Source organism: Diabrotica virgifera, chromosome 4 (assembly GCF_917563875.1).
Source record: "Diabrotica virgifera virgifera chromosome 4, PGI_DIABVI_V3a".
Taxonomy (NCBI): Eukaryota; Metazoa; Arthropoda; class Insecta; order Coleoptera; family Chrysomelidae; genus Diabrotica; species Diabrotica virgifera.
Genome location: NC_065446.1, coordinates 4,400,201 through 4,410,790, shown reverse-complemented (window position 1 = coordinate 4,410,790; position 10,590 = coordinate 4,400,201). Strand labels below are relative to the sequence as shown.

The following is a 10,590-nucleotide window of genomic DNA, read 5'->3' as shown; positions in this document are numbered from 1 at the left end:
TAAAAATCGACCTGTTTCGGGATTTTTCCTTAAAGTCGCCGGTTTACTAAATAACGAATTTATTCCTTTCATTTGCACCATACTGTCGGTGGAAAATAGTGTCGCGCACGCTTGATTAGCAATTAAAAAACAAAGGAGTTTTGAATATTGTATTGCAAAAAACTCTTCAAAATTTCATCAATCGATGTTTAAAGAATATCTACCTACCTTGGCAACATTCAAATTTTCAGTTTTTCACATAATTTTTGAGGGTTAAAAATGGCCGATTTCGCAATTTTTCAATTTTTAATCGCTTATATGTCAAAAACTATCATTTTTAGAGAAAAGTCACTAAAGACCTTTTCTCTTTGGAATGATCCAAAAAACCTAAAAAAATAATTTTAGGAAAAAAAAACGTTTAAAAAATTTTTGTCCACCTTTTGGTCCTGGCAACATGCAAATTTGTTAAAAAGAGTCCTTTTTGAGTAAGATTGTGCCAAAAATACGAATCAGAATATTTTTCCTAGCGGATGCGCAGTGGCTTTCTGGACTAAAACCAATTTAGCCGAGTCGAAAGTAATTTAGCGAACATGTAAGGACTTTTACATGCGGAAACTTCCCAAATCACGTCCCAACAGGGATGGCAAAAAACATTATACATCGATATATTGTATCATATGATACATCGAATGAGGATATTGATACATGCTATAAGTCAATATGTTCTGGTATAATTAAATAATATAAAAATAATAAATAAAAGGATGAGGTTATCTCCAAAAATTAAAAGAAAAGATACACTTACGAATAAAATCGAGTCCGAATTAATATTGTTTTCGCCAATTTTTAAAAAATGTGAAAACGTTGAATTATCCACGTCCGTCTGTCCGTCTGTCCGTCCGTCTCTCTGTCCGTCCGTCTCTCTGTCTGTCCGTGAACTCAACTCCTCCGTCATTATACCAGTAGTCCAGTCGGGTTAGACGAATAACAGGCCTAACCTTGCATTAGGAGCTGCCCCAAATTTTATTTTTCTAATCTTTAGGGAGGGTCAATATTAGTATAAATTTAAAATCTCGACTGAATTCCGTGGTTGCATTAGCCGCCATATTGATTTTAAATGAGAACTGTTGTTGCTTAATATCTCCGCCATTTTCAACTTTTCAACATAAATGGTGGGAAAGAAAATTGTTGGAAATGCAATTTCCTACAATTTCTTTGGCACAATTTTTTATTCGATCAATATTCTCCGAGTTAAGGGGGAAAATAATAGCGGGGGGAAGCGGAGGGGAAGCATAATTATTGAATTGTCTCATTTATTATTAACTTTACATAATTGTACATAAACAAAAATAAAGAGAATTACATTTTATACAATTTTTGAAACTTCCAATGAAACATCAACTAAACTAAGTGTATAAAAGGCATAAAAGGACATTATATGTATTAAGTTCACTTAATTTTATTAACTAGCGGGTTTGATTGGTTGAATTTGTCTGTCGATATTTTAAGTTTTATGTCAGCTAATATATCGTGCTGTTTCAACAATTTTTTTTTAATTTTGGACCCTGTTGGGGGGAATTTTTCCATTTCCCCCCTTGTAGACCCGCCACTGGTTCTCTCGAAAAATTGTAGTAAATCGTAAATGCAACAATTTCAGTTCTTACACTTTTTGTCGAAAAGTTGAAAATGGCGGAGATATTGATCAAAAACAATTGCTACAAAATTAATCAGGTCTTACGCTCGCACCTTTACCACATACGTACTACCTTAAATATTGATTTTATCAAAAAAATGTATGGCATCAAAATTGTACAGAATTTAATTGTCTTCATTTTTGTATAGATACATATTTGTTGTAAAACTAATAATAAACGAGATAATTCAATAATTAAATAATTATGCTACAACTGTCACTATTCTCCCCTCATAACTCGGAAAATATCGACCGCACGAAAAAAATTATAATAAATGAAACTATAGAAAATCGCATTTTCAACAATTTCAGTTTCTACACTTTTTGTCAAAAAATTGAAAATGGCGGAGATATTGAGCAAAAACCGTTCTCGTTTAAAATCAAGATGGCGGCTAACGCAACGGCGGAATTCAGTCGAGATTTTAAATTTATACTAATATTGATCCTCCCTAAAGATTAGAAAAATAAAATTTGGGGCAGCTCCTAATGCAAGGTCAAATGCTATCCCGACTGGGCTACAGGTAGAATGACAAAATGAGGTGTCAAATGAAAGCTTATAATCCAAGGATGGTACTAAAGATGAGAAATTTGACCTAGGCTGTCTGTCCGTCCGACCGCGAGTATAACTCAATATTATTGTTTGTTTGTTACGAATAATTATAATTTTAATAAAAATGATTATTTTTTCAAGAACAAAGTATTTCATTTATTTTATTATTTATATTAAGCCATACTAGTTCGCTGAATTACTTTCTTCTTTTTGGCTTTTTCCCATTATGAGTTTGCCGTTTTCGTCTTCCATAGCACTCTATTCTATCAGTCGCCATCTCTGAGATCTCTAACTATCATAGCATTTCCTATGTGAGTTTTCCATCTCACAGCAGGTTTTTCTCTCCGTGTTCCTCCCCGCGGGTGCCAGTCCAGTAATCTTTTCGGCCACCTGTACTCCGGCATTTTCTGTTTCATATTTCCTTTGTTCTTATTCTATCCTAACTGATAATTTGTAGACACCTTCTCATAAAGTCCAATTCAACTGTTCGTATTTTATTTCGTATTATTGTTGTCACTGGCCATTCTACCGCTCAGGGGCGGCCCTTCGGGGTAGGCAAGGTAGGTGCCGCCTACCCTCTTCAAATGTAGTACAATAATATAAATTATTAATATAAATTACTTATTTCAAAATTGTAATTTATAAATTTTGACACAATACCTACAATAAAACGGCAAAAATTATCCAAATTATTTTTAAAAATATCCAAAAAATTTTCTCCGTAGTTATAATTATTGTACGCTCCTTGTAGTATCAGTAGTACTGAATAGGATTCTATATTCTTCCTTGGTCAGGCACTTGGAAACGTAGCCTGAAATAGAACGACGCCAACACCGAATTGACGTGCGATCTCTCTCTGTTTACGCGAACTAAGCAGGTCTGCTGGTAGCGACCGTATTCTACGATTTTGAAAGGGCGGATAGGCACAGAGTCTTATAGCCGGACCTACAAAATTTTATCAGTTTCTTCTCTTGTGTCTTGTGAAACTGTTTTAAATAATTGTTTTTTGATTTTGGCTGTTATTAGTAGGTTAAGTATTAAATAAAACTAGGTAGGACAATTTAAATTTGTTTATGAAGACTGAATAATAAACAGGTAAATTTGAGATCGGTTTATTGAAGGGCATTTTAATTTAATATTAATTTAGTGATAATTCACTAACGACAAATAAATCTGTGAATAGTTATTTGTCAGTCGTCCATTATATTTTTATTGTGTTTCAATACAATTTGGATAATTTAAAGTTAAACTGACGAATTGTGAAATTAGATTATATAGATAATTAAAAATTTAAAGCGAGGTTTATTGTTAACTTATCAATTTATTCGAAGAGTAAATTATTATTTGATACATAAATAAATTAAGTAATATTTGACGTTGTTGAAACGTAGGTGTATTAATTTTATTGGTGGAAAAACTTTAGTCATCGAATATGAATATTTTAAACGATGTAATAAATGCAGTTTGATCGAGACGCCTTTTTCAAGGCGCCAAAAACAAGAAAGATCAGAAATTATTTCAATGGGCCGGCCTTTACAAAATTTAACAATTTTATCCACAGATAAGACAAAAGACAATCGACCATTTTCGAGATCGTTTAAAACAATATGGTATGAAAATCATAAATGGCTAAGCGGAAGTTATTTTAAAAGTTCAATTTTCTGTTGGCCTTGTCTGTTGCTCTCAAATTTGAAGCAAAATATTTGGGTGAGTCAGGGATATTCAGACTTGAAAAATTTATCAGCTAGTGTAAAAAAACGTGAATCTTCGAAAGAACATTTAAACAATTGCTTAGGTTTCAAACGGTTAGAAAAAAATAAACAAACTATTGACAGTGCTTTAGCTGGACATATTTCTCTATCTAATAAGATATATAATGAAGAAGTTGAAAAGATTGAAGAAGTTGAAGAAATTGATGTTACAATTCTGTTAGCAAAACAAGATCTTGCATTTCGCGGTCGTGATGAGAGCCATAATTCTTCAAACATGGGTAATTTTAAAGAAATTTTTAATTTAGTAGTTAAACGCGATCAGGAAATCCAGGATCATGTTAAAAAATAGAAGGGGTGTTCACGGGTTTGTCAAAAACAATACAAAATGATTTAATAGATTGTCTTGCCGATTACGTAAAAAATGAAATTTCAACAGAAATTAATGAAAGTTAATTTTTTTCTATACTAGCGGACGATACTACTGATATAGCCGAAAAATCACAGTGTACTTTAACAATCCGTTTTGTTAACAAAGTTGGTCAGGTAACAGAAAGATTTTTAGGGTTTTTTGATGTTAGCGAGAATAGATCTGCAGACGCTCTATATAGTTTAATTTCAAACGTGCTTGAGCAATATGATTACAAAAATAAATTAATTGCTCAATTTTACGATGATGCAAGTGTAATGGCTGGCTCTTTAAACGGATTACAATCAAAAATTAAAGTAGATGCTCCAAAAGCAATTTTTACACATTGTTGCGCTCATAGATTACATTTAATATTACAAGACGGCTCAAAATGTATTACAAATTGTAGGATATTTTTTGTCGCCTACCCGAAGTATATGTGTAGCCTGCCCGCATACTGCTTCCGCTCTTTTAGGATAATATTCAGCACTATGCCCTGAAAAATCCTTTTTTGTTTTCTTTAGTTAGACTGTTCTTCCATATCACTCCATGGAGTGCTTTCGTGGCTTGTTTTCCCCGTACTATTTTCATTTCTATATCTTTCATACAAGTGCCATCTCGGTTTATTATTTACCCTAAATACTTAAAAGTCTTACAACTCTTAATAGTGTCTTCTAAACTTACGTTTAAATCAGCAACCAATCTGTAATCAATTACTTTCGACTAGATTAAATTGGTTTAGACTATGCTAAACCAATTACGTAATCATTTACACATCACACATGTCAACAACGACAAGAATACCAACGATAAGCTTTGGAAAGTAAGAACAATAATTAACAGCTTTGAAAAACGTTGCGAAGAATTAGTGCTTGAAGAAAATAACTGCATAGGTGAAACAATTATACCATTCAAGGGACAATTTTCTCTAAAACAGTATATTAGAGGCAAGCCAAATTCTTGTGGCTTAAAGGACTTTGTGGTGAATCAGAATGGCCAAATTTTGTGGTGAATGAGAAATAATATAAAAGACAGAAATTGTGTCAAAAATTATCATACAGGACGCCAATAAAACATAATACATTTTTAAACATATGTTTTTGTGTAATAAAATATTATATATACTCTTATTTAGTTCTGCCGTAAGAACCTCTTGGTGGCATTTGCCACCAATATGTAAAATAAAAAGTGGGAGGGGGGGCAAAAATTTTATAAAAATTTTTTTCAGTATTAATTAGGTGTCCAATTAAAGAAAATATCAACAGAAAAAATTTACCTTTGAAAAAAAGAATTCAGGGCTGAAAGGGTTAAAATTAAAAATTATAGTTTCGCAATAACAAAACATAACCGCACTAGAGCTAGAGGTTTACGTGTTGTGCGTGCGGAAAAGCGTCCAACCTGCGCTATGAAAAATTTCAGAAAGTGGTAAACTCGCTCAAACAAAGCGGTTAAAACCATTTTTAAGACTTTATGTAAGTGTACTGGGGACTATAATTAAATACCATATCGAACGTTTTGTTAGTTAACTACGTATAATTTCGGAGACCGTAAAATGTCGAGTTATTTTTACAATCTCAATTTACACATCAGTTATAAAGGTAACGAGAACCAAAACGCCGCCATCTGTTTTTTACTTTTCACCTCCAGTTTACTTTAAATCCACGGGAGGTTAAACAATCAACACCTCGATTAAAATAAACCTGTCAACGCGAGTTTTTTCTTGTGAATCTCCAGTTTATTTATATAAAGATCGTAAATCTCGAACAGTCATAACAAAACAGATTCCGTCACAGAACATTTATCACAGGTGAAATACTGTACGGGCTTCCCTTTTGCCCATTGTCGTGAGATGTTTCTGTCAAATAAGCAAAAAAAAAAGAAAATGTGTGCGCACCTTTAACGATATACAGTGGCAGTCAAGCAATGAGATCAAAATACAAAAATAAAACTGGTTTTTTGAAGTGTCAACAGAGATTAACAGCTGGATTTTTGTTACCATCTTCTTCTATTTGAAATTTGAATATATACTGTTATGCTCTATTATATCTATTTAATTAGTGTCCAATAATAAATATTCAGAATTCATATTCGATATTGAACAGAATTATTTTATCACCCAGTAGACCGCACGAATTTATTTATTTTATATTCACGCACGTAGATTAATTAGTTTAGATACAAATTGGTCAATTATCAACAATATAATTTGGAAATGTCACGAAACTGCTGACAAAAGTAGAATTATTTACCTTAATTAGATATACAAATCACGGGGGACTAGCGTCACCTATGACCCAATTTAAGCTTCTATAAAACTAGGCTCTTGGGCCTAGAAAGAGAGTTCTCATTCAGTCTTCAGCTAATCGCGTATCATTTATCAGTTACAGTGTTCGGCGGTTCTCCCGGGATTGAAATATATCCTTGTGTTCGTCTATATCAATAAACGTATTTATCGCTACTCACGTCTTTTACATCCTACGTATTTACACAATTAGATTGATTAGCAAATTCTTACTTTAATTAATTATTCAATTATTTTATTTACTGCCTATGTAAAACAAAAACTAAATTCAAATTAAATTTTCCAATCAATTTTATTCTCAGGGCTAATTTTGTATTGGATACAATACCTACCTGTGATCTGTGGCTTCTAATATTTCAGATTGCTTACTTCTTCCAGGGTGAAAACAGGGAAATTGAAAACACTCAATATCATATAAATGTAATCTATTGTGTAAAAAAATTAGTGTTTTTTCTCGCATGTTGAGGCATTATGGCATTTAGAGTTGCACAATACGTTAGACCTTTTACACTTTGGTTTTGAAGAGCACTTCTTATTGCAGTGGGATTTTATAACTCCTTGTCCTCTAAATTTAGAATCTTTTATACTAATTTCTCTTAGAGACAGCTTAACGTCTGGAACATCTTCGAAATTAGGAAAATTCTTTTTGCATTCTCTTATTTGATTTCTTGAAGAAAGTGTGTTTATTGTTCCGTATTTCATACCAACTCTATATAAACTGTCAATAATTATTGTTCTATCTTGTATGATACCCAAAATATTTCGAGCATCTCCTTGGCACGAGTTCGAGCATGCGTTGTGCACAGACAGAAAAGATTAAAATAAATAAAGAAATGCGATTTAAGGTCTTCATGCCCAGGCTTATGCTATGAAACAATTAAGTGAAAAAAAATGTCCTCCAATTTCGATCGGAAAAACTATAACAATACCTATCCCCAGCTTTGATAGAGCCAAAGAGGATGCTCGAAATATTTTGGGTAGCATACAAGATAAAACAATTGACGGTTTATATAGAGTCGGTACGAAATACGGAACAATAAACACACTTTTTTCAAGAAATCAAATAAGAGAATGCAAAGAGAAATTTCCTAATTTCGAAGATGTTCCAGACGTTAAGCTGTCTCTGTCTCTAAGAGAAATTAGTACAAAAGATTCTAAATTTGGAGGACAAGGATTTATGAAATGCTACTGCAATAAGAAATGCTCTTTCAGATTACGTAAGTGTAAAAGGTCTAACGTATTCTGCAACTCTAAATGCCATAATGCCTCAAGATGTGGGAATAAATACTAATTTTTTTAAAATATAAATGTATACCATTTTTATTCAGTTGCAATGCGAGGCCAAAAATGTCTTAATTTTTACTTAGATTAGAGAGCGCAACCAGCACTCTTATCGACGATTTCACCTCTTGTTAGAGGCTCTTCGGAGAATGCATAGGTTGCTTTTCTCTAATCCAGCAAATTTTTCGACATATATTAGTCCCACACTGCAACTGAGGTGAATGGATTAGGTGACTAGCGTCATCTGGCAATTGAAAGATAAAGTTTTTCAATCCTAATAGCAACATTAATAATATTGAAAAATATTAAAAATATTACTAAAAGATTTTTAAAATTGAAAACTTATTGGTACATTTCCCTGGTGACACCTCCAAGCCTTCTACAATTTGCAAGCCAAATGGATGCTGCAGTAAAGACAAAAGGGAAGGAATTCTACACTATGCAATTCACAACCCCCGTCTGCAGCTTGGTAAAGTTCCAACGGAAAATGCACCTGGTTACTCCACGGAGTAATACTACTATAAAATAAAAATGTATACAATTTTTATTCAGTTGCAATGCGGGGCCAAAAATATCTTAATTTTTTACTTAGATTAGATCTTCAAAGATCACAGGATTCTAACACTACCTTCTTTATATATTTTAGAAACTGTTTGCTTAATTCGTAAACATCTACATGTCTTTCCAGCAAGACCTAGACATGACTATTCCACCAGAAATTCTACCTTTGACATCTATTTACCGATCCCATCCAGTGAGTTAGTAAATAAATCTATATTATATTCAGCAAAAAAACTATACAACCATCTCCCTCTACAACTTAAATCTGCAACATCTTTCCCCAAGTTCCGTAACATGACAAAAGCCTATTTATCTGAAAGACAGTTCAGTATTCAATAGCAGAGTTTCTTAACCAATAACTAAGAAATTACAGTATTCTTATGTATAAGCAGAATCTTAATATCGATGCTTAAGATGTGATACCGCGTATCTGCAATTTTTGACAAAATGAGTTTTATTGCTTATTGCATGTAAAAAATACTCTGTCATATTGTGGTGAAAGCGCTAATTTGACGTATACAGTTTGAATGAGTAACGTGATTAGTAGTGACATCTGGTATAGGTAAGCTGAATATCTTTTAATGTGACAGCGCGTATCTGAATTAGTTGACATAGTAACGTGCTGTGGTAACATTGTGTTGATAAAGGTATGTACTTATAAAACCATAATTTATTTATAAAGAAACAAAAAGCATCATAAAATATGTTCAAAGTTGCAGACAGATGTTGTCGAATTGTGGTATTATTTAAAAACCTTTGTTATTTGCATCATAAATCAATAAACTTCGGCGTTAGAACAGGAAAACAGATACGCGATATCACAGTAACCACTTTTTTGATAAATAGGTATACCTTCAGATACCTGAAATCACTAAAGCAGTATACGAGTATAATATTTTTTATAAATAGTAAATTATTGTCCAAAGACTTCTGTTTATTTTAAATTTATTTCATTATAATTCGATTAAATATTTTAGATTACTGTTTTGTTCCAGATTAAAATGAGTACCTCTAGAGGTCGTCAAATGGTAACAAATGCAAGAAATGACGTAATAGTTCACGTTTTAAACAATAATATCAAGGACACCATTAAGTGTGCCATAAAAACAAACAATGAAGAAGCCACAGTATTGGAAAATACCGATGCGGATGAGCTGGGCCCTACATTATTATCTTTGGAACAAGAGGTTGCCGCAGCCAATCTGCTTTTATTGGGGGAGTCTGCAGTAACAAACGAAACGTTTTCGACAGACATAAACAATGTAACTGATGGATTGCCAAAGGAATCTGATTTTGAAAAAGTGAGTAACTGGCTAAGGAATATTGACAATGAACGTTTAGATTGTGACGCAATATTAGAAACGGTTTCCAATGAAATTTCGACAAATGAGCTCTCCAGGGACAAAACACATCTAGAAGAATTAAGAAATGACGTTGCACTAAACCACGAAGGTATTTTAAATGAAGTGATGTCGAGCTCATCGTCTGTAATTGCTGATCAGATTGATGAATCGTGGTTGCCAGAAAACGAAAATAAGTCAGATTACTCAACTAGTTCGGAAGAAGGCAAACAACAAGAAGGGGAAGAACCAGTAGCAAGAGCCGATAATGACGGTAACAACGAAAATAAAAAAGCTCGAAAAAGAATAGCAGATATCAACGAATGGCACGATATTAAAAATAAAAGACTAAGACAACACGGAAAAAATATATTGGCTGGAAAAGGGTTGGAAAGACAGCGAAAAGAGGAACACCTAGAAATGAAAAACAAATGGGACCAGTCTGCTTATCCTCCGTATGTAAAAAATCCACAGTAAGGCAGTGTCAAGATTTAAATGAAGTGGACCGAAAAGAACTTTTCAACAACTTTTGGAACAATCTCACATGGGACCAGAAAAAAATCTATATCGCTTCTCTGGTTTGCAAAAAAGAAAAAACAGAAATACAAAGAAAGAGACTGAAGAATCAAGGAGGAAAAATACATTAACCTACACACTTAAAACATTAGATGGCAAAATTTTGACTGTTTGCAAAAAGTTATTTTTGTCAACGTTTGCTCTTACAGAACATTATGTATTTAACTGTTTGACATCAGAAACAAAGCAT

The 10,590-nt window shown here is 32.9% G+C and overlaps 1 protein-coding gene across 1 annotated transcript; it reads left to right on the top strand.

The window, feature by feature from the left end:
- Positions 1-8,886: 8,886 nt before the first annotated feature.
- LOC126882889 (uncharacterized) lies at positions 8,887-10,336 on the top strand. The gene is made up of 2 exons (XM_050647954.1): positions 8,887-9,131; positions 9,480-10,336. The coding sequence occupies exon 2, from the start codon at positions 9,486-9,488 to the stop codon at positions 10,299-10,301; it is 816 nt and encodes a 271-aa protein (XP_050503911.1). The 5' UTR covers positions 8,887-9,131; positions 9,480-9,485; the 3' UTR covers positions 10,302-10,336.
- Positions 10,337-10,590: the final 254 nt, after the last annotated feature.